The sequence below is a fragment of the Andrographis paniculata genome, unplaced genomic scaffold (assembly GCF_009805555.1).
Source record: "Andrographis paniculata isolate CXL003 unplaced genomic scaffold, ASM980555v1 Contig38END, whole genome shotgun sequence".
Lineage (NCBI taxonomy): Eukaryota > Viridiplantae > Streptophyta > Magnoliopsida > Lamiales > Acanthaceae > Andrographis > Andrographis paniculata.
In genome coordinates, this window is record NW_026137571.1 from 1,516,541 (window position 1) to 1,541,830 (window position 25,290).

General features: G+C 27.7%; 3 protein-coding genes across 3 annotated transcripts; all 3 read left to right on the plus strand.

Moving 5' to 3' along the window:
• Positions 1-5,782: 5,782 nt before the first annotated feature.
• On the plus strand, positions 5,783-8,467 carry LOC127251053 (29 kDa ribonucleoprotein A, chloroplastic). Its single transcript, XM_051274609.1, has 5 exons — positions 5,783-6,233; positions 6,411-6,512; positions 7,334-7,672; positions 8,036-8,138; positions 8,218-8,467. The coding sequence occupies exons 1-4, from the start codon at positions 5,850-5,852 to the stop codon at positions 8,096-8,098; spliced, it is 888 nt and encodes a 295-aa protein (XP_051130566.1). The 5' UTR covers positions 5,783-5,849; the 3' UTR covers positions 8,099-8,138; positions 8,218-8,467.
• A 1,517-nt stretch (positions 8,468-9,984) lies between these two features.
• On the plus strand, positions 9,985-15,027 carry LOC127250827 (protein CNGC15b-like). Its single transcript, XM_051274253.1, has 7 exons — positions 9,985-10,010; positions 11,462-11,954; positions 12,821-13,033; positions 13,122-13,411; positions 13,500-13,611; positions 13,692-13,928; positions 14,221-15,027. The coding sequence occupies exons 1-7, from the start codon at positions 9,985-9,987 to the stop codon at positions 14,920-14,922; spliced, it is 2,073 nt and encodes a 690-aa protein (XP_051130210.1). The 3' UTR covers positions 14,923-15,027.
• A 7,159-nt stretch (positions 15,028-22,186) lies between these two features.
• LOC127251132 (cytokinin riboside 5'-monophosphate phosphoribohydrolase LOG3-like) lies at positions 22,187-25,162 on the plus strand. Its single transcript, XM_051274730.1, has 6 exons — positions 22,187-22,595; positions 22,724-22,821; positions 22,946-22,976; positions 23,552-23,651; positions 24,516-24,586; positions 24,699-25,162. The coding sequence occupies exons 1-6, from the start codon at positions 22,455-22,457 to the stop codon at positions 24,927-24,929; spliced, it is 672 nt and encodes a 223-aa protein (XP_051130687.1). The 5' UTR covers positions 22,187-22,454; the 3' UTR covers positions 24,930-25,162.
• Positions 25,163-25,290: the final 128 nt, after the last annotated feature.

A 25,290-nucleotide genomic window follows, 5' to 3' on the forward strand; every position in this document is an offset into this window, starting at 1 on the left:
ATTTTTCAGCTTTAAAAGGGATAGAAGCCAATGCAAATAGTTGCAAACTGCTTTTTTTAAAAGTAGAAGCAAAAGCTCCTGCCAGAAGCCAATTCAAACGGTGTGTAAGTACGGTAATTTGAGATAATTTAAACAGTAAGTGACGTGATTGGAGAGAGAAATGATTATTTAATTTTTATTATTTGAGTGATGTGATGAAATAAAGTGAAGTATATATTAATATATGTATATAAATATTATTAATTATTTCTAAATTTGGAAATGTTGCGGTCAGTTTGTGACAATAAAAAAGAAAATGTTGCAGGGTGTTTGCACAGATGGAGTATTATTTAGTAAAAATAATTAAATAGTTTAATTAAAATTATAAAATTATAAAATTTAAAATGCAATTAAAGTACATAATTATATTTCCAAAAAAATAACAATTTATGTGAAACGGACAAAAATAAAAAATAAAAAAAAATTATGTAGAACAGAGAGAGCATAAGCTTTACTATGTTGAATTATAAAATTTAATACAATTTAATAATATATATATATATAATATAAAAACAATTAATATGTTATAATTAAAAAATTCAATACAATTTGTTACATTTTCTCCTATTCCCTCTGTTGCCCCAATCAAATGCTATCATTTCAACTAATAAAACATTGTCATGTGAGAAAGAATATTAATAAAACTTATATATATATTTTAACTATAATTCTATTATTTATCAGTTTTTTTTTTAAAAAAAATATTTTAAATTAAATTTAACTCAATATTTTTTATATCCTAATTTTTATTATATTGTATTATCATAAAAGATATATTAATAATATTTTTTTAAAAAATATAATATTTAAATATTGTTTAAACACAATTTTATGATAAAATATTATATAAACAATTTAATTTTTTTATTTAACATTTAATTCAAATTTTATAATATGCTAATGTAGTATATTATTTTATGAAAAAATAATTAAATGTTATGATTTTTATATTTCTATTTTATTATTTATTAAATTTTTTATTCTAAAATATAAATGAAAATTATATTAAAATTTAATTCAATTTATATTATTTTTTTATTATTACTTTATAATTTTTGTAAAATTATTATTTGAATATAAATTATAAAGTAATAATAAAATTATAGTTAAAAAATATACAAGTTGTATTAACATTCTCTCTTATATGACAATATTTTATTTGTTGAAATAGGAGAAGTCGATTTTAGCACGTAATATTCTTATCTACAATACAAGTATTAATATAAATAAAAAGCACATTATTTTATTTCACACATTATGTGTTGCATGCCTGTGTTATATACTATTTTTGTCTCGGATAAATTTTCCATATGTAAATACGGGAATTTATATAAAGTATAATTAGTAACTAATTAAGAAATGTGTTAGTAAAATAATTATAAATTAAAATTAAGATAATTAAATAATATAATCAATAATAAAAATTATAAATTATGAAATTTAAAATGTGATTAGAATGTATAATTATATTTTAAAAAATGACAAATTATGTGGAGACAAAAATGAAAAATGTGGACAATTTATGTGGGGCGGAGAGAGTAACTTATTTGCATGTGTGTTGATTGGAGAATTAAGGCTCCGTTTGGACTTTTGACAGCTGTTTTTGGCTTCTATTTCTAAAATAAGCACTTTGTACCTGTTTGCATTGACTTTTGTTCAAAAACAGAAGCAACTTTTAAGGCCGAAAGGTGTTTTAAAAAGCACAGTAAAGACCTATTTGGATTAACTTAAAAAAATAAGCATAAGTCAAAAGTAGAAGTAGAAACCAAAAGCAAAGCAGTTCGATTTTATGTTTGGATGAATAATTAAAAAACATATTTTTATAAAAAAAAAATTAAATATAATAAAATTAAAAGTGCTTTTAAACTCCTAAAGTTACCAATAGGACATAGTAATATAAATAGTATATTATTTATTAAAATTTTCTAATTTATTTATTGTATTTTATTAATTATATTTTTTAAAATTTTAATTATCTAAACTACTTGAAAATATATTTATTAAATTTCATGTATAAACTATATTTGTATTTTTCTTTTTTTTAAATGAAAATTAAAAATATAACTAAATTTAAATAATATTATTCTACAAGTTATTTTAAAACTTTATAAATTATATTTAAAAATATTATATTATCTACTATATAACTAAAATTTATATTTTTAAATTTTGATATTTTTACTTATAAATTTTAAATTTAATTAAAATAAAATATATAAATTAATAATTAAAATAAAATTATATTTAAATTTTATATAAATGAATTTTGTATTTTATTCTTTAATTTATTATTATTATTATTATTATTATTATTATTGTTAAAATTATAATTTAGATAATAAAACTGTTTTTTCAGTAGCACCCTCTCAAGTGTTTCTCAAAAAAGCATTTTTCGAGCCTAAAAGTTGCTTCTATTTTTCAAAAAATGCTAATACAAATAGGATAAAATATTTTTTTTAGAAGTAGAAGTCAAAAATACTTTACATAACCAATCCAAACGGAGCCTAATAGTGGCTTTTAAAATAAGTAGAAACATTTTTCAACTAAAGTTACTGTTTTATCTTTAATAATAATAATAATAAACTACAATACTATAATCTAATATATTATAAAAATAATTATTTATATATTATATTTTTAAAAAAATAAAAAACTATTATTATATTAATTTATATATCATACTTAATTAAAATTTAAAATTATTATAATACTAAAATTATTAAATACTATAAGTTATAAAATTTTAAAATAAATTAGAAAATACAAATAATTTAATACTCATTGTAATTTTATTTTTAATTTATATCTTTTAAAATTAAAATTTAAAATATAAATAATTAAATTTTAAAAATATATTTTCTATACTTTTATTTAAAATATTTAAATATAATTAAAAAATCATATATATAATTTTTATAGAAAAATACAATTATATTAGCCGTATGTCATTTGAGTAATTTTAACCGTTTAAAAATATTTTTAACTTTATTATATCCAAACAAATTTTTTTATAAAAAACTGATTTTATAATGATTCATCCAAAACACATGATCGAACTGCTTCTGTGTTTTTAGTTCTAACTTCTATTTCTGTTTTGCTTTTGACTTCTCATTATTTTTTAAACTAATCAAACAGGCCCTAAGTGCTTCCATCAATTTTTTTTTTTCATATATCTTTGTCTCACATATCATATTAAGGTTTTTATTATAATTATTTTTTATACTGTAAATATTTTTAATAATATATTTTAAATTATTTCTTGTTAACTTAAATTCTATTATCGATAATAAGCATAATATTATATTTGGGGACGGAGGAAGTATTACATTAGTTTCACGCAAAACATACTATTACAACTAAAATTATGAATTGACAGTTGACAACGTATTTTTTTATTTATTTAACGTCGTAGCATATTTGTTTTCATATCATTCCGATAGATAGGGTTTTTTGAATTTTCTAAATATTTTTTAAAAATAACAAAAAAATATAATTTAAATTGATATTTGTAAAATAAAATATTTTTTGACTTGCTATATATATTTAAATATTGAGAAATAGGTTCAAAACTTACAAAATATGTATCTAAACATAGTATTGATATACTCCCTCCGTCCCACCGGAGTTGAATCCTTTGATTAGGAACACAGTATTTAAGGCGATGATGTTTAATTAGTTAATAATAATTAGTTATGATATTATGATATTATTTTTTTAATAATTAATAATATTTATATTTTTAAAGTAAATTTAATATATATAATTAAAAAAATTAAAAATATATGTTTAAATATTTAAAAGTTATATAGCAATTAAAAAATACATGCAATATGGATATCATTTTGTAGAGAATAAAATTTTCTATAATACAAGTAAATAAAAAAAAGATTTTTGTTTATTTATAATTAACATAAATCAATTTTATAAAAGATGTGTAGTTTTAAATATAGATAAAAATATTTATTTTTTTTAGGAAAGAGGTAGAAATAAAGGGGTTTTAAGTAGGTCTTACGTCATTTATCATGTTGTATGTTATGTAGTTAATTAAGTTGATTTATATTTGTTAGATATGTTTTGATTTAATAATTTTTATCAAAAATAGAAAGGTGTCAATTGTAATAGGACAGACAAAAATGAAAATAGTATCAAGTGTGGTGGAACGGAGGGAGTATGTATTTGGAATTTATAAGTTCACATTGAATTATTAATCAAATAAAAATTGTAGGGTTTGTGTAATTATATTTCAATAGTGAAAGTTTTGAATAACAATGATGCTTTGTAATATAAATAAATATTCCATTCGTCCAAAAGTATATTCTTATTGTGTTGGGTACGAGATTTAAGGAATACTGATATTATATTAGTAGTAGATAAAAAGTAAGAATAAATGACATATTTGCCCTTGTGACTATATTAATGTAAAAAGTAGTGGCAATTGTGTAGTAATAATGAAAAAATAGGAATAGTTTTACGGTGATATAGTTATTTATGGAAATGAGACTATTGCTTTTGGACGGACAAAAGTGATAAATAAGATTATTATATTGAAACAGATAGAGTATTACTTTCAATAAACTTACATAGATAACTTGAAAGTTATGATATTATTTAACAAAAAGAAAAACAAATAAATAAATAAAAATACATCAATAATTATTTCTTTTCATAATATATCATGTTAAATATTTATTTATTTATTTTTTAGAATTCTTCTAAATTTTCAAATTATGAATTTTTTTTTTTTAATGTTAGTAATATAAAAAATATTAATATTTTGTATTGAATTATTATGTTTGTATATATTGTGGTAATATATATATTGTATTTTTATACTATATATAGAAATTATGTCCTCCAAAAATAAATTGGATTAACAAAATACATACAATATGAATATTATCTTGTACTCTAAAATAAATTTCGATACACCATAAATAAATAAATAAATAAATATTTATTATAATTGATATAAAATAATTTTATAAAAAAAATAGAGAGTAGAGTCCGAAATACATTCGAAATTAATTTTAGAATAAATTATATTATAACACTTCATTGTATATATATATATGTATATTTTTTATTTTTATAATGTGAAATTTATAGTAGTTACATTTTGAGTATATTTTGTAAACTCAAGCTGAACCTAATAGGTTAATTAATATTCCATCTGTCCCACGTACCATGTCTATGTTGTCGTTTATGTCCGTCCCATATTCTATGTCATTTTTCTTTTCTGGAAAATTATTACACACTTTAATTTCATTTTAAATTTTTTAATTTATTTTTTTAAATTTTAATTAAACTAATTAGTTATCTAAATATTAATTTATAATTATTTATATTATAATATAATTATTTTTACTAATATATTATTAAATAACTACTAATTATACCCTTCTTAAAATACGTGTCTACAGACCCTGTATATGGGACGGGGGGAATAATTTGTAAACTCAACTATAAGTGTTATATAGTTACACGATTTACGGTGGTTTGTTTGGTTAAATTTAAAATTAATTTAAAATAAGATTAATTTGAATTTTTATTTAAATAATTTTAATATTATATTTTGTGATCATAATAATATATTTTTATTGGCGTTTAAATTGAAATTCAAATTTCATGTAAACGGGGACTTGTCTGTGATTTTATATGAGTCGGGGGATTTCTGCACAAAAATCATTTTTAGAAAAAAGGAAAAATAAATCAAAATGGAAGATATCTATAAAAATCTACAAAACCCCATTCCCGACTGAGCAAAACCTTATCCCTTTTCACTCCCAGTTCCAGCTCCATCTCCAGCTCCAATGGCCGCTTCCGCTTCAATCCACTTCTCAATCCCACAGTCGCTCTCCCTCCACGGCTCCCCCTCCTCCGGCGCGGCGTCTCTCTCTGCTATCCGTACTCCGTTTTCCCCCAAACCTCTGCCGAAACTCGAGATTTCTCTGCGTTCCGTCGGTAGTTACTACGAACGCCTCAATTCTAGGTTTATTCGGAACGTCGCGTTCTCTTCTGGAGTAGAAGAAGAGGTTGAGGAATCTGGTGACGACGAAGGCCTCGATTTTTCCGGCCAGGGACCGGTGGATTTCTCGCCGGAGTTAAAGCTTTTTGTGGGGAATTTACCGTTTAGCGTCGATAGTGCTGCGCTCGCCGACCTGTTTGGAGAGGCTGGAACCGTTGAGATGGTTGAGGTGAGCCAAAATTTTCCATTATTTCGATTTTCTAATAATTTCAATCTGCTGCGAATTGCGATGTGATTTTTGGCACACATTTAGTCGTTTTTTGGTACTTATTTTTACTGCAAGGATTTCAATTGTGCATATATTTTGCAGTTTATTACTTGAATTACTGAGTATTGAACATTCCAGGTTATATATGACAAGTTCACTGGGAGAAGTAGAGGCTTTGGTTTTGTGACCATGTCAACAGTGGAAGAAGTTGAAGCTGCTGCTAAAAAATTCAACGAATATGTAAATTTCCATCTCCATCACTCCCTGAATAGCTCATTAGTTTTGAACCTTATAAAGTGTTCTTCCTGGTTTAGTTTATAGCATCACTAGGGCTGTCAAACAAAGTAACTGTTGCAAGCTCGGTTCGTCTCGTTTGAAGCTCGTCACTAGCTAAACGAGTCGAATTAAAACATTATGTTTATTAAGGAGTTTGAGCTTGTTTGCCTACATTTGATACTATTCATTAAAAAATGAAACTAAGATTTTTATATGTATATGTTTTTTACATAAATTTATTAATAAGTAATAATAATTATTATTACTCCCTCCGTCCCTCCTTCCCATAAAGAAGGGTTATATTTTTTATTTTTGTCCATCCTAAAACAAAAATACTGTTTTTTTAACATAGCAACAATACTATTACTTAACATAATAATTATTCTTACAACTTTCAATATATTATATAAATGTCGTCGTTTTTTTATTACACAATACTAATATGGATATTTTTGTCTTTTTCACTATAATCTAATATAATACTAATATTAAAAAATCTACGTGCAAATGTTACTCTTTTATTAGGACGAAGGTAGTATTATTAATTGAGTTTAAATTTAAGTCAAATATAAAAGGAAAAAAAACACAAAGTATTTCTTAACGAGCCGAGTTGAACTAAACACTAACACAAAAATTGTTTAGAAGAGCCAAATTTAAATAAAAATTTTAACTTGTATTTCTTAACGAACTAGTACTGAGTTAGTTCGGCTCATTAACAGCTCTAGGCATCGTATCTATGGTATGATTATGTCATTTGGAATTTATGGTTGATGATGTTTTTACAGGAACTTGAGGGCAGACCTTTGAGAGTGAATTCCGGCCCGCCGCCTTCCAAGAGGGATAGGGAAAGATCTCCATTCCGAGGTGGAGGAGGAGGAGGAGGAGGAGGAGGTGCTAGGGGGAGGGAAAGAACAAGTTTCGATGACGCCAACAAACTTTATGTGGGTAATTTGGCATGGGGTGTCGACAATCTTGCTCTCGAGACATTGTTTAGTGAGCAAGGGAAGGTTAAGGAAGCCCGGGTGGTTTATGACAAGGAGAGTGGTAGATCGAGGGGGTTCGGTTTCGTAACCTACAGCTCACCTGAAGAGGTCACAAATGCTATCGAAGTTTTGGATGGCATGGTAAGTATCCACATCCGCCTATAAAAATATGATTCCGACGATATTAGTTTTAGACCTTTATTGTTCATTGCATGCCTAGTTTCGATTATATTTTGTTAATCATCGAATTGTTCTTGATTTTCTTAACTACGATGAAATCAACCCTTTTCACATTTAAGAACTACATGAAGCTTTCTTGTGTTTTCCAAAATATTGCACTTGTGCAATTTTTTTGGGATTCTGTCCAATATTTTTTAAAATACGAGGGAATCTTATACACTTTCTTGACCTTTATAAGCAATTTTGGCTAAATTTATGTATCTTGCTTAATAACCCAATCACTATGCCTGGCTTATCCATATGACATTGAAATTTCTCGGACAGGACCTTAATGGCAGATCGATTCGAGTTAGCCCTGCTGAAGCCCGTCCCATGCGTCAATTCTGAACGCAAACTTGTCCAACATCCTCCTAATGAGTTCTTCCAGGTACACTTCTTCTAACTTTCTCATTTCCATATAAATTTGGCGTAGAAAGCTCTAAACTTGTTTCCGACTCTTGTATCAGAAATATCAAGAGTGGCAACAATTTTCCTGGCGACTGATAGCCAGATACAAACGGTTAGAAGAACGGTATCAACACTAGCACACACTCGAACCATCATCGCCACACTTGATGATTTAAAACCTATGCATCTATATGTTTATCGATCTTTTTCACATTTATGCGAAACCTGTGATCCAAATAGGAAATGAAAATTGTTTGTTGATTGTTTGATGATGAATCTGCCAATGCTATGGATCATATAGTGTGCTAATACTGTGGTTTGTGTCTACTTGAGTTTCCAGAATTCCATTTTTTGTCATTTACCAGAATTTGAATCCCAGATTATGTACTTTGTGTTTGTGTCACATTTATTTTATGTGCTTTAGAAAAGTTAGAGGTTCTTCTGGCGTGTTTGTCTAGTGTTTATAATTTTAGGTGTCTGTGGTGTGGTGTGAGGTACGGAGAATTGTTAAAATATTATTAGGAATGATGTTGTGTATTTGTTGTTTTGTATATGTATATTATATATTATACTCTCTCCGGATTTTTATTTTTTATTATTATTATCTGTTAAATTTATGTCTAATCCAATTTATAGTAGATAACTTTTTTTTTTTTTTACTTATTTCTATTAAATTTTGTTCATTTTTCAATATATATATATTATAATATCTTCATTTTACTTATCCCATTTTATACTATTTATTTTTTAGTTTTTTTGGTTCAAACAACTATTACTTATCCCGGAAACTAAGTATTCATTTACTTTTTGTACGTAGTTTTAAAAATATTAGTATTATATCGGGATATAGTAGGAATAAAGTAGAAATGACTAAAATAACCTTATTAGTATGTGTGATATAAATATAATGATATTTGTGTAGTATATTGTAAGTTGTAAGGGTATTTGTAATGTTTGGTAGATAGTATAGTTACTAAAAAAAAAGGAAAAGGATACTTTGTTATGGGACGGACTAAATGGGAAAAATGAATACTTTGTTATGGGACGGAGGGTGTAATTTTTTTTACAATGGAATATACTCCCTTCGTCCTGGTGCAAGGTTGTCATTTACGTAGATTTTTTAATATTAGGATTATAATGAGTTATAGTAAAAAAGACGAAAATACCCCTATTAGTATTGTGTAATATAAAAGTAATGATATTTGTGTAATATATTTGAAGTTGGAAGGGTATTTATTATGTTAGGTAGGTAGTATAATTACTAAATTAAGGAATGGTAATCTTGTTTTGAGACGGACAAAATGAAAAATGACAACCTTTTCATGGACGGAGGGAGTATAGTATTTTTTTAGTTATATTTTTAGAGTTAGTGACTATAGATATGGAGAATTGTAAAAGTACGATAGGTTATGTTTTTTTAGTCAATTTTTCCCAAATTTTACTATTTGGACTCTGCGTTTTCCGAAAGAAAAAAATACATTTTTTTCTCTCACAAAATATCCCATCAAATATTATTTTCATACCAAATTCAACCCAATTTTTTTTTCCAAACTCATGAAAAGAAACACACCAAGAAAGATGTTTGGTGTGTGTATATTGATGCATACGTACATTATATACTATATATTGTATTTTCATTGAACAATATTTTTAGGGATTCGTATTGATAAGCACTAAATAATAATGTTATTGCTGTATGTATACCTTTCCCTGTCTTTTTCCTGGAATTTTGTTGCTACTGTGTATATATATATATATATATATATAGACCAATATAATTCCAATAATAGTTACTTCAATCATATGATATGCTACTTGCAGTAGGTATGGGGACAGCCTCCAAATCTGTAAGGTATGTTGGGTTCTCAATTTAGATTGGTGTGTTTCTTTGAACATGTTATTGGAATATTACAATAATCTTGTATGCTTTGATACTATTTAAAATTTTTAAGAATTTTGAATAAAATACTTTCTCCGTCTCAAAAAAATATATTTTATTTTGAATAAAATACTTCCTCCGTCTCAAAAAAAAAATATTTTATTGGGAGTGGACACGAGAAAATAAAAGAATAATAGTATTTAATTGGAAGTTGGCGTAAAATAGAAGGTAAAAAACTAAAATACTTTTACTTTTTGAATGATTTTAAAAAATATATTAGAGTAATAATTAGTGATAGTTTGGAAATGTAAGAATAATTTTGTTATAAAGTGGAGACCATAATTACTAAATAAGAAAACAAGACAATTGTTTTGCTTTAGGACAGATGAAAATGGAAAAACAAGACAACTCTATTGGGACGGAGGGAGTATATTTTTATTCTTATAAAATATTATATATATATATATATTTTATTTTCAAATTTTCAAAACATTCAAAAGTTTATATTTTTTATACTATTCCCTATATTTTATGTAAAGAAAAAATATTTTTGCTTCAAATAATTTTACTAAACAAATACACAATATTTTATAAAAATGAATAATATGTTTTTATAAAAAAAAATTATAGATCCTACAATTGAAAAAGAAAAAAAGGATTAAGTTTAAATTTAATAAAATTGTGTAAAAAGTAAAATTGAATCTTGTGTTCTTTTGTATAATTTTTTAAATTTTTTACTATTTATCAAATTTTTTTTCTCTAAAAACATTAAATTAAATATTTTTTTATATTATATTATAAATTAATTTTACATTCAAAATATCACAACTTATTAATATTATATTATATAATTATCATAATTAAAAAAAAAATTACTATTTAAATCTCATATCGAAGATTTAAACCTTCCAAACAGACTCAACTTGACTCATTGACAACTCAATTCATTCGCAGAGATTGATGAACCAACCTCAAGAAAATATTATTTTTATAAATAAGCCGAGCAAACTAACCGTCTTAATTAAACTCGTCAGTGATATTGTATTTTGTATCGTTTTATATATTAATATAATATATATAAATTTATATTTAAGTAATAAAATATAATAAAAAAATTATTTTATGTTTAACTGATATATTCAATTTTTGAATCAATTCAACTAACCAATTTAGCTCGAATCTTAAACCAGCCAGAGTTGAGTTTGTATTGATAATATGTTTGGCTCAAGCTCGAGTAACAAATTTTCTCCGTTCATCTCGTTTAACAACTCTAATTATGTTCAAACAAAAGTTAGTTCATCGAACGAGCTTTTAGGAAATCAAACATAACCAAACTAATACATCGTGGAATTGCAACATAAGTTAGTTTATCGGACGAGCTTTTACAGAATCCAAACAATTGGCTAAAAATTCAAATACAGCAGATTTAGAAGCGACCTCGAAGCCGCGGATCCATCGCCAAACCTCACATCGACGAAAGAGAAAGGATCGACTAAACCAATTCAAGAAATCCAAAACAAGAAGCTTTCGAGAGTGTTCTCGGAGGACTTCGAGAGCTTGAGGAAGAAGATATTAGATCCCCGAGGCCTTATCGTTAGCCGATGGAACAAATGCTTTCTACTTGCATGCCTTGCCTCCCTCTTCATCGATCCCCTCTTCTTTTTCTTGCCGAGCATCGAGGATGAGGGATGCATGCAAGCAAGCGAATCCCTCAAGATCGCGCTCACTATAATCCGTTCCGTCATAGACGCGCTTTATATGACCAATATCTTCGTCCAATTTAGAACCGCTTATGTCGCCCCGTCTTCGCGCATAGTCGGGAGAGGCGAGCTGGTTATCGACCCCCAAAAGATCGCTTCGAGATATCTCCAAAAGGGCTTTTGGATCGACTTGTTGTCGGCATTGCCCCTTCCCCAGGTAATTTACTTAAAATTTCCTTCAACAACATCGTATAATAACAAACAACACATAAATCTGGTTTGTTCATTTAATATTTTTAGTTGGAACGATTCTTTATAAATATTATTAAAAACTAAAATATATATTTTATCTATTCATAAATAATTAATAATTCAAAACAAACTATATATATTTTTATATTACCAATACAATTTCTCACATATAACATAAAAATCATATTCATCTAAAAATATAAAGTGAACAACCCGATATAACAACTTTACACATGTAAAATATATCTATACAACACATCATATATATATATATATAGAGAATTGTCAGTACATAGTTTTAATTAACAACGCTACATATATTGTGTTAATTGAAACGATCTTTTTAAAAAGCACACAGTAATCTTTCTCTAAATTCAATATTTTTTAACTGTCAGATGAATAGTATCAAATTTTTCAAACAGCTTTGGGATTTGGTTTTCAATAATTTTCAATATATATTTTGTTCATCTTATAAAAATTAAAATTTAACATAAAATATTATTTTTTATATTATTTACACAATTCTGTAATTTTATATTAAAAAATATTATTGTATCTCGAACAAAAACACCAAGGATGTGTTTGTTTGTGAGTTTTAATTTTTTAGTTTGAAATTTTAAAATAGCAAAAAGTTGAATCTGAATAGTTGTTGTTTGATATAATATAAATAGAGGTTAATGTGATATTTTAAATATAATAGATTTGTATTATAATATAAAAAAGAAAAAATAATTATTTTATGTAATATTTTTTAAGAAAAAAAATATATAGTAAAAATCCAACAAAAAAAAAAAAATACAACCTAATAAAACAAACCCGTGGTCTTTGCAGGTGTTGATATGGGCGGCGATACCGAGCATGAGAGGCACGAACGTGATAAGCGCGAAGCACGGCCTCCGGATCACCATCATATTCCAGTTTGTTCTTCGGCTGTGTCTCATTTTCCCGCTCTCGTCTAAGATAATCCGAACCGTCGGGGTTGTGATCGAAGCTGCCTGGGCCGGCGCCGTGTTCAATCTAATGCTGTTCATGCTTGCAAGTCATGTAAGTGATGCAATCTTCGATTCTAAATGTACTTCAACATAGTTGGATTTCGATTAGTATATAACTTCAGGGGGATCGATAATGGCAGGTGATTGGATCGTGCTGGTATCTTCTGTCGGTGGAAAGGCAAGAGAAGTGCTGGAGAGATTTGTGCGACAGTCAGCCTGATTGCTATTACTTCTACTTCGATTGCGACTCGAAAAGCCATCCTGGAAGATCGGTGTGGTTCTTGTCGAGCAATGTTTCGGTATTGTGTGGCGGGAAAAACAGTTTCTATGATTTTGGAATATATGAAGATGTGTTGAGCAATGGCGTGGCTAAGGCTGGGTTCATTAGCAAGTACTTTTACTGCCTCTGGTGGGGACTCAGAAATCTCAGGTAATGTTTATATATATATATGTGGTAGAACAAAGGTTTGATGATAATCAGTGTGGTGATTTGATTTGATTTTTGTGTGTTTGTGAAGTTCGATTGGGCAGAATTTGACAACGACGACGTACATTGGGGAAATTAATTTTGCGATAATTATAGCGATTCTAGGATTGGTGCTCTTCGCGTTGTTGATCGGGAATATGCAGGTGACTGTGAGTGAGGTTTTTGATTTAATGGAGTGTTGGTGTGAAATTTGAAATTGAGTTTGGGGAGATTTGAGTTGCAGACGTACCTTCAAGCTTCGACGGCGCGGTTGGAGGAATGGAGAGTTCGGAGAACGGATATGGAGAAATGGATGCGCCACCGGCAGCTTCCGAGGGAGATGAGGGAGAGAGTGCGGCGATACGACTTGTACCGTTGGGTCACCGCCAGAGGAGTCGACGAGGAAGCTATTCTCAGAGAACTTCCGTTGGATCTCCGTCGTGACATCAAGCACCATCTCTGCCTCGATCTCGTTCGCAGAGTAAGTTTTGGTTTGATTTCGATTGATTTTCGTCATATTCCGATCTGATTTCGATGATTATCTTCATGATCCGATCTGATTTCGATGATTATCCTCATGATCCGGTCTGATTTCGATGATTTTCCGCAAAATCCGATCTGATTTCGACAATTTTCCTCAAAATCAGATCCGAATTCGATCCGATTTCAATCATTTTCCCCAAATTCCAATCCGATTTCGATCATTTCCCCCAAATTCTCTGCAATTACTTACAGAGATTCATAATCATTCATGGCGGTGGTTGTGGAATTAGGTTCCGTTGTTCGACGAAATGGACGGAAGCACTCTGGACGCGATCTGCGAGCGGCTGAAGCCGGTGCTCTGCACGGCGGCGACGTGCGTCGTCCGAGAAGGAGATCCGGTGACCGAGATGCTGTTCATCCTCCGAGGCCGTCTCGATTCCTCCACCACCAACGGCGGTCAGATCGGATTCTTCAACTCCTGCGTTCTCAGCTCCGGCGACTTCTGCGGCGACGAGCTTCTAAGCTGGGCTTTATATCCCCGCCCCAGCGGCCTCCTCCCTTCCTCCACCAGAACGGTAATCGCCATTACAGAGGTTGAGGCTTTTGCCCTAATTTCCGCCGACGTTAAATTTGTGGCGTCTCAGTTTCGGAAGCTGCACAGCAAGCAATTGAAGCATAAATTTAGGTTTCACTCGCATCAATGGCGGACGTGGGCGGCGTGTTTCATTCAGGCGGCGTGGTTCCGGTACAAGAGGAGGAAGACGGCGGCGGCGTCGGCGCTCGAGGATGAGGAGGCGGAGCCGCCGGAGTTGGCGAAGGGGCGGTGTTCGACGTCTTTGCCGCCGATGGCGTCGGGACTGGCTATTTATGACGCGCAGTTGGCGTTCAGCACAGGAAGGGCCGGGAGCTTGAGGACCAGGTCGCAGAAGGAGAAGGAGCTGATAAATTTGTTACAGAAGCCTCTGGAGCCTGATTTTTCATTGGACGATTAATTAATTAATTGCATGTTAATGTAAATAAATAATGAGAAATGGTAATTAATTGAATATGGGCCCAGGCCCATTTTATTTGGGCCAAAGCCCAAAATACATGACAAACTTGGATCCATTGCTTCCAAAATTTAGGAATTTAAACTAGGCTGAACTCGGACATAATTTGGTATGTCATACACTAATCTATGACAAGACTTAGGTCAGACTCAAATAAGCAACTCATTCTCACCAAAACATTGTGGAACTCAAACTTTTTGAAACTTAGATAAAATTGTAAAAAATTAGAGTACTACCTCCATTCTGGAAGAAGAACAATATTTGTTTTTTATACATAAATTTTTTAATATTAATACTATCGGTTTATAGTAAAAAGCGATAAAAATATCCCTATTAGATTGTGTGATATAAAAGTAATGATATTTGTATAATATACTAGAAGATATAATTGTTTTGGGACTGACAAAAAAAAAATAGTATCCTTCTTGTGAGACTGAGGAAGTATTTTGAATTATCACTTTCATTATTTATTTCGTTTGACAAAATATATATCATATACATTTGTAAAAGTCATTATTTCTATCTTCCAGTCGCGCATCATGTTCATACGAGGGTTGTTCTACACACGGTCGAAAGATATAAATGATAAATAAACGACAAAAGTGATAATTCAGTTTTTTTTTTTTTTTTAATTTTCTTTAAAAATTAAAATACTTTTTTGTTGACTCAAACAAAAGATTTTTTAACAAGGTTTGACCTAAGTAGTTAGATTTTACTAGGACTTCAGACTCTTTAAAATTGACCACTCTTTTGGATTCAAAGGATGTAGAACATTTAAAGGTGGTAAAAATATATCTAATATGTTAAATGTTAAATTTTGTGTTCGTTTAAAGCATTTTGGCAAAATTTTACTATTCATTCAAAATTTTCTTCCCAAAAATAAAATATCAAATCAAATATTTATTTTTTATTTTTTTATATTATACTAAAAATTAATTTTACATTCAAAATATTATATCACCACCTATTTATTTCACATTATACAACTATTATAATTCAAAACTTTTACTATTTAAATTCCAACTCAAAATTCAAACCTCCGAACAAACAAATATGGATCCATCCAAGTTCCTAATGTATTTTGGTTTATAAATGAAAAAAAGTTTGATATAAATTTGGCAAATAAAGAGTATGTATGTATGTATATATATTCCCTCAGTCTACAAACTAACATTCTACTTACCTATTTTAAATGTCTAGCAATTATTGTCTCTTTCTATTTTTATACACAAAATTTACTCTTTTACCTTTACTTTATTTATTCTTTCATTTTCTATACACAAGATTAAAGATAAATTTGTCATTTTATAACAAAAATCCTAATTGTCTAAAAATACGTGTAAATATCAAATAAAATATTAGAAAATTGTCGGAGAAAGTATATGATAAAGTATTTTTATATGATAAATTACTACTCAAATTTGGTCTTGTCGTACAGTTTGTCTAGTATGATTTTTTTTTTTTTTTTTTAATATAATTTTATAGGTTATTATTTTTGAGATTATTCCGAACACATGAAGAAGAGTAATCGTGTGTTTTGGTGTTGCTAAATATTTATTTATTTATTTATTAAATAAAAAGAGAGATGGACGATGAAATTGATGTTTTATAGAAAAAAAAATAATAATAAAAAAAATAAAAAGAAAAAGAATATTAGTGGGAGAAATAATGAGTGAAAGAGATAACTTCGATGTTAGAATAGTACTTCTTTCTTACATTATACACATTTTTATTTTTGAAAATATTTTTCTAACAATACAGTAAATATTTTTTTTAATAACTATATACCCTAACTGTTATTTTACAAATACATATGTGTTGCCATCACATTCTTACTTTTATATAAAAAAAATAAATATAATTATTTTTACACTATTTTTAATTATCTATTGTAATTAAAATACTACTCTCTCCGTCCCACATCTCAGGTCCACTTTTTCATTTTCGTTCGTCCCACTTATTTTGTCGCTTTCCTTTTTGGAAAAGAATTATACACTTTAATTTTATTTTAAAAAATTTAATTTGTAATTTCTTTTTAATTTTAATTATACTAATAAGTTATCTTACTCTGAATCTATAATTATTTTTATTATATGATAATTATTTTCACTAATATATTTTTAATTATTTACTAATTATACTCCTCATAAATTCCCGTGTCTACAGTAAAACGGACAAAATATCCGGGACGGAGGGAGTATTATTTTTTAAACTATATACTTCCTCCGTCTCATAACTATGTATCCATTTATTTTTTCCACGGAGTTTTAAAAAATATTAGTATTATATTGGGATATAGCAGGAATAAAGTAAAAATGACTAAAATGGTTTTATTAGTATTGTGTGATATAAAAGTAATGATATTTGTGTAATATATTGAAAGTTGTAAAGGTGTTTGTAATATTATGTAGATAATACATTTATTAAAAAAAGAAATAAATACTTTGTTATGAGACAGACCAAAACAAAAAAATAGATACTTTATTATGAGACGGAGGGAGTACTAAAAGTGAATATATACTTTCAAATTGGACGAAAAAAAAAAATATTAATTAAGAAGCTCATTACTCAACTTTTTTTTAAAAAAATATATATATATATATATACACATATATATGGGTCATGCATGCCTTGTAGCCATCAATTAGGGTTTAGAAAACAAAACAAAACAAAACCATATATATACATACATACAAACTTCTACTTTTTTTCAATCAAGTAAATTAAAAAAACCATTGAATATTATATAGTGTATTTGTATCTACTATATCATAATAAATTAAAAATATTAGATTAAGTATTTGTATCCACACATAATTAGAAATAAATAAATAAATAAATTGCACAATAATTTGATGGATCCAAAGCTTTTTTAGGGAGACATGTTGTCAAAATTGAGAATATCAAGAAAATGAAAAAAAGCACGATAAATTATATAATATCTGATTGTGTTTATAAAAATGCAAATAATATCATGCGTTTTATTTATTACGTGAAATATTTTGTGTTAATATAAAATTTGCACAAAATATTTTATTTGTCCAAAACTAATATTTGATTATAAATAAAGACCAAAATTATGCAAGTTTTATACAAATAAAAAACTAAAATATTTTAAATAATTTGTTTGAATAAAATAAATAAATAAATAATTGATTAATCATTTATTTTTATAATTTTTATAAAAATTTGATAACAATTTATTTTCAAAAAGTATAAAATGAATTATTTATTCATTCATTTTATTCAAAAAAAATTATTTAAGATTTGCGTTTTTTATTTGTATTGAACTTGCTATAATTTAGGTCTTTATTTAAAATCAAATATCAGTTTTGAATAAGGAGGATATTTCATGTAAATTTTACATTAACACAAGAGAGTTTCATGTAATAAATAAAACACTTTGTGTTTTGTATATTTTTATTATAATACAAGAAATATTATATAATTTAACTGTAACAAAATATAGAATTTATTGATCTAATTTGATCATAATTATCTATATTTGGAAGTAGTATTTTTCATTAATATTTTTTCTCTTATAGTTTATAGAGAAAATACATAAATATATGTTCCTGTTGCGACAAATGAAAATAGATAGAAAATTGGAAATAGAAAGAAGAAGAAAATCAAAATAGAGGAAGCTAAAAAATGAAAATGTAATACTCTACTAAATAGTATAATTAAAATAAAAAAATTATAATTATAAATTTTTAAAATATGATGAAAGTATATACTTATATTTTTAAAAAAATGATAAATTATGTGGGACAAACCGAAATAAAAAAAAATGGACAAATTATATCAAAGAGAGAATATAAAATATCAGCAAATAATAATAATAATAATAATAATAATAATAATAATAATAATAATAATAATAATTACACTATATATTACAATTAACTTGAATATACTAATAATTTAAATTTCACATTTAACACATATTCTATGCTCCTGGCCAGCCAAAAAGTATATAGTTGTTATATAATATTAAAAATATCATTGTATTTGTATAATTTATTTCACAATTATCATCGTATTTGTATTATAAGAGATTAATAAATATATTTTTGTCATTTTCTCTCAATTTGTATTATATTTTGATATAATAATTAATATTCAAATATCAATTAAAAAAAACAACTGTATACTGTATACTTTCTGACTAGACGATAATAGTGTTAAAGCACTTTCATTCTAATTAAAAAAAATATAGACAAATATATATTTTGTTTAGACGAGAGTTTTGAAATGTTTATTTCAAAAATACTATTAATAAATAATACCATATATTTATTTTTTAAATATATGCATAAATAAAACCATATAATTATAAAAATATAAGAGTTTGCTGTCTGAATTTTGTAGTAAAATTTTGAATTTAAATAATGGTTTATTATAGTATAAATATGTATTAATATAACAGTATTTAAATGTAAAGTCAATTTTTTAATATAATATAAAAAAAATTAAAATAATAATTTAATTAATACTTTTTTTAAAAAATCTAAAAATAAAATAATTTGTTTCCTAAGCATGCATACAGCAGACACACTTGTCCAGTGCAGTACAGATATAATTATAACTTATGTTATTATAATTCAATATTCAATATTCAATTATATATAAATTATAACTTATGTTATTATTTATTTATTTAATTAACGCATGATCTAAATAAATTTAAATTGACCCATAACGAAGATGGCCATTTACTATATAATTTTGCTGTAATTATAATAATAATATTACGATATTTCTAAAGCCCATCTTCCACTGTCCATTTCATTTCAGGCTTTTTTTTTTCTGGTTATGGTGGAAAATAAATTTTATTTTATTTTATTTTATTTTTTCCCTGGTTGCAGAGAGTATGTTTGTTTGTTTGTTTGTTGTGACATTTGCAATCCCAATGTGAATATGGTAATTTATTTTAATATTAATATTGGGGAATTAAAACAAGTACTCGATTATACACCAGCTGATCGATCGTCCATTCTGAACCGTTGGATCGATGCACGAAGAATGAACGGTGAAGATATATCCGGCATTCACCTTCTAGATAATCACTATTCTAAAATCAATGTTGTCTCATTTGTTTGCTGAGATATCAGGCTTGGTTTATCTTGAATTATAAATATATATATATATATATATCTAATAATTTTTGCAATTTTTTTTAGAAATATATATACAGTTTTTGCAATTTTTTTTAGAAATATATATACATTGACGAAACTAGCATCTAAATTTCGAGGGGACAAAATGTTATAATTTATTTAATATTTAGTTAATAAATTTAAATAAATAATAATGACAGAATTATATATGAATTTAGGTATTTTTTTTATAAGGGGGAAAATTGCATATAAATACATAAAAATTAATATTTTTAATACTAAAAAAAATTAGACTTGGGCCCAAAGTCTAGTGTAGTTCCGTCCCTGTATGTATATATATATGTATTTCATAAAATGTTATATTTAATTAGTAGGAAAAGTTGTACATTTTTAGCATGCAAGATCAGTTGTGTTGAAGATTTTATTTTATTTTTTTAAATCGGATCACATGACTGTGAGTTTACCCATTCACACCTTATGAGCGTATGTAGAATTTTTTGTTAAATATAACAGTTACATAAGAAAAATATGTATAAGTTTAGTGAACAAAGATAATAATATCTGATCATTATTTTTTTTTAAAAAAATTTAATTAACGATTTAGTATGATTTATTTGGTTTTGATTTGAGTTTTAATTTAAATAATTTTTTGATGTTATATTCTATAAAAAAATAATTATATATTTTTATTAAAATCCGTAACTGTCGAACAATAATAATTTTGATTTGAAATGCAAACCAAACATACTCACGATATAACAATATTTTAAAACTACAATAAATATTATTAAATAATTCTTTAATATTTTAAATTTCATTGAACATGTTTTTTATATTTAATCTCATATTGTAAAAGGGTGATATTAGTGTGTATCCAAACTCAATTAATGGTGTGTTCTTTTGTAGGATTTTGACAAAATCCTACTATTCATCCAAAAAATTTTCCTTCAAAAATATCAAATCAAACACTTATTTTTTATTTTTTTATATTATACTAAAAATTAATTTTATATTCAAAATATCACATCAACACCTATTTATATCAAATCATACAACTATTCAAATTCAAAGTTTTTACTATTCAAATCCCAATCCAAAATCCAAACCCCCAAACAAACACATCCTACTTGTGCGGAATTATGTTTTGTTTTATTTATTTTAGGCTTTTAGCTTTTAGTTTGAACTGATTGTCATAACGGATTAGTTCACAATTCATTATGGGTGTGTTTGTTTGGGATTAGATTTTAAATATACTATTCATCCTTTTTTTTTTTTTCTCAAAAAACATCAAATAAAACATCTGTTTTTTATTTTTTATATTATACTAAAAATCGATTTTACATTCAAACATCACATCAACGCCTATTTATATCACATTATACAACTATTCAAATTCAAAATTTTTACTATTCAAATCTCAATTCAAAATCCATCACCAGACAAACACACCCTATATGTAAACAAATAGATTGTTTGTGGATCAATTCATGACAAGATCATAAAATTTAGTTGGCCCATTAAGCGGATTAACTCACTATTTTTGATAATATTAAAAATATTAAAATTATAAATATTTTCATAATGAGGTGGTTTTGTTTTAATTTTTTAGTGTGTTTGCATATGATCTTTTATAAAATGAAATAGTTCTCAACTATCATAAAAAAGTATATTTAGTTTTTTAAGTAAAGAATTTTACTATTTTTTACTCTTTTAATTACTGTTTATTTTTTTAAGACAAAAAATATACAACACATTAAAATAGGTGCTTAAATTAAAACTAGATCATTTTATAATGTAAAAACATTAAAACTAAACTTCACAAACATTTAAAAATGACATTCCTATCTCTTATGCAATTAAATACCACGATGCATTTTCTTTTTCAATATAATGCCATTCAATATATATATATATATATATTAATAATAATTTAACAAAAAAAAAGAAAAAACGCTATGAACAAATATAAGTGAAGAGTGGAGTGTCATGAACACTAAAGGCGGCACACGTGCGACCAACACCAGTTGTTTTCACACGTGCGAGCTTCCTCTATAAAATGAACAAAGGCCCTTCTTCTCTTCCACCCCCACCATTGCAATGCTGCTATTGGTGAAGTCAAAGAAAGACCACACCCACACTGGTTAACACAAATACATGTAAAACGCACACACTAATATATACATATATACAGACACTCTACTCTGTATATTTATATATCATAATATAGCACAAAATAAGAAGCTAGCTACACAGAACGGAGGTGTGTAGTTGTAGAAAGACAACTCTTTTTATTCCCAAACTGTCAGCAAAACAAGACAAACAGAGAAGACACAGTACAAGACAGACGGGTCTGAAATGGAAATGGAAATGGAAATGGAGAATGGAGAAGAAGGGAAGCAGCCATCAAGATTCAAGAGGGTGTGTGTGTTCTGTGGGAGCAGCCATGGCAAGAAGACAAGCTACCAAGAGACTGCCATTCAGCTCGGAAAAGTCCTGGTAATTAACTAATAACCAACACATTAATCAATCATATCATCATAATCTATTTCCCCATTTTCCCAAACAAACAGATCAAGAATTGTAACAATGGAGGTTTTTTTTTTTTTTTTCTTTTGTTAATTAAGGTTTCTAGGAACATTGATTTGGTGTATGGAGGAGGCAGCATTGGATTGATGGGCTTGGTTTCGCAAGCTGTTCATGATGGTGGCCGCCATGTTATTGGGTAACAACTAGAATTTTATTTTTATTTTTATTTTATTTTTTTGAATAAAGTTTTATTAGTCTTTCTTTTTGATTCTTACACTAAAACTTATACACTGTCTGTCATGTTGTTGTCTCCCTCTCAGGGTGATTCCCAAGACACTCATGCCTAGAGAGGTATAAATACATACATACATATAAATATGTTTTATTTGCACTGTACAAAAAGCCCCATGCCTTTTTTATTTTTCTCATTATATATATTATGAATTAATAAGACAAAGCCCCACTATTGGTGTTTAGTACTTTTCTTTTCTTTTTTTTTCTTTCTTTCTTGTTTCTTCTTTAATCTGTTTAGGTAAAAGTAAAGCAAGAAAGAAGGATATGTCTAATGTCTTCCCTTTCCTTTACATTTTCTTTGTTTTTTTTTTTTTTTGTTCTTGTTCACTGGCTGCTTACTTATCACTTTCTTTCTTATTGATCCCATAACTTGGAAAGTCAATTTCTTGTCTGTTTCTTGGTTGGTCCTTTCCCAACCTTATCCATAGACAGAAGCACTTGAGTGGGTGTCTGGCTAAGTGTTTTTTTATTACACATAGTACAGTTTTATTATATTTGTATCTGTATTCCTACAAACTGCAGCATTGTAATTAAGCCCTCAAACTAGGGTGTGTGGTGATTTTGTCCTATTTCTAGGTTGATCAACAAAGGTTTTCTCTTTTCCCAATTTGGGGATTGTGTTTATATGGCAGTTAACTGGTGAAACAGTGGGAGAAGTGAAAGCTGTGGCAGATATGCACCAAAGGAAAGCAGAAATGGCAAAGCATTCGGATGCTTTCATTGCCCTGCCAGGTTTGTCAAAGATGGAGGCTTTTGTTTGTGCCTTTGATTTGTTTTCTTGTCATGGAATGGAATGGGGAAAGTTTTTAGATGTGTGTCTTTTTTATTTTTGTTTTTATGGCCCCTGTCAGAATTCCACTCACTACTTTTCATGTTTCCTAAGTGCTGTTAGTATAATCCCCCTTTCATCATTTTTTTTCCTCTCATCTTTTAAATTCTTGGAAATCTTGAGAGGCTTTTATCTTGTGCATGTAGTTTAAGGATATCCTTAATTATGAAGCTATATGTTAAAATGGCTTTTTCAGTTTAGATTCACTTTCATTTTGTTGTGGCTGTGGAGGAGGCTACCTACACCTTTCTTCTTTCTGCTCTTTTCTTTTCTTTTCTTTTTTGAATAAAATAAAAAAAAAAAAAACTTTTTGTTGGATTCTGAAGTTTATTAAAGCCCAAAGTCTGGTTAAGGATATAATTGGCATAGGCCAATTGTGGGGTCTAAGATGCTACTCTATAAATATAAACATATTCTCACTTTCTATCATGTACTGAGTAGTGTGTGAATGTTCATCACAATTTCATGTAACCAAAATTTGTATCTTGATTGCTTTTTCGCTTCTATTATTGCACTATTTGTCATAATGCTTTTGTATGTGCTTTTTCACAAATTCCAACAGCCATCCATCTTGTTGCACTGAAAATTAGGGACCCTTTTGGGTATTCTTGATGAGACCTTTTGTAGCTATCAATTAATATGTATACTTGATTTGTAAATGATGCAAAAGGCACTCACCATTTCTGAAGTTTCACAAAAAGATAGGGTTAATGGTATTGTGGAAGATGTCTGGTACTGTTTACAACATTTTGTGATCATTCATGTAGGTGGTTATGGAACATTGGAGGAGTTACTTGAAGTTATAACTTGGGCTCAGCTCGGGATCCACAATAAGCCGGTAAAGTTAAATTCTTGACACGCACGAGCTTTCAAACGTTAAGAAAGCCGCGGACAAGAATTTGAAAAAAAGGAGGAGAGAAAATGAAAGATGTGTTATTGATGTATTGCAGGTAGGTTTGCTTAATGTGGATGGATACTACAACTCATTATTGTCGTTCATCGACAAAGCTGTAGAGGAAGGTTTCATTAGTCCAAATGCGCGAAACATTATAGTTTCTGCGCCTACGCCGGAAGAGCTTGTCAAGAAATTGGAGGAGTATGTGCCTAGCCATGAGGGTGTTGCTACAAAGCTGAGCTGGCAGATGGAGCAGTTTGGACATGCTCAAAAGCAATACAAATGATCTATGTCCAGATGAAAATCTTGTAATGGGACGATCAGATTTATGATAGTAATGAATGAATGAACTAACTAGGACTGTTATACAACTAGTGAGGGGAATCTGGTGTAATTATCGGTGCTGACTGCGCAACGCGCATCAAACTACCTTCATATTTTTGGCTAGCCTGTGTTTCTACTAAAGTGCATTATGTGATTTTTCCTGCTAATGGAATCCTACTAGTAATTATCCCTCTACACTATAGTGACAATTGTGTTTGTGTGTGCGTTTGTGTAACTGAGGATAGAATCATCAAGCAGAGACAATGAAGGTAGTTGGGACCATGTGTTCAAGTAGGGACCAGTGTGTGGTATTTACAGGCATG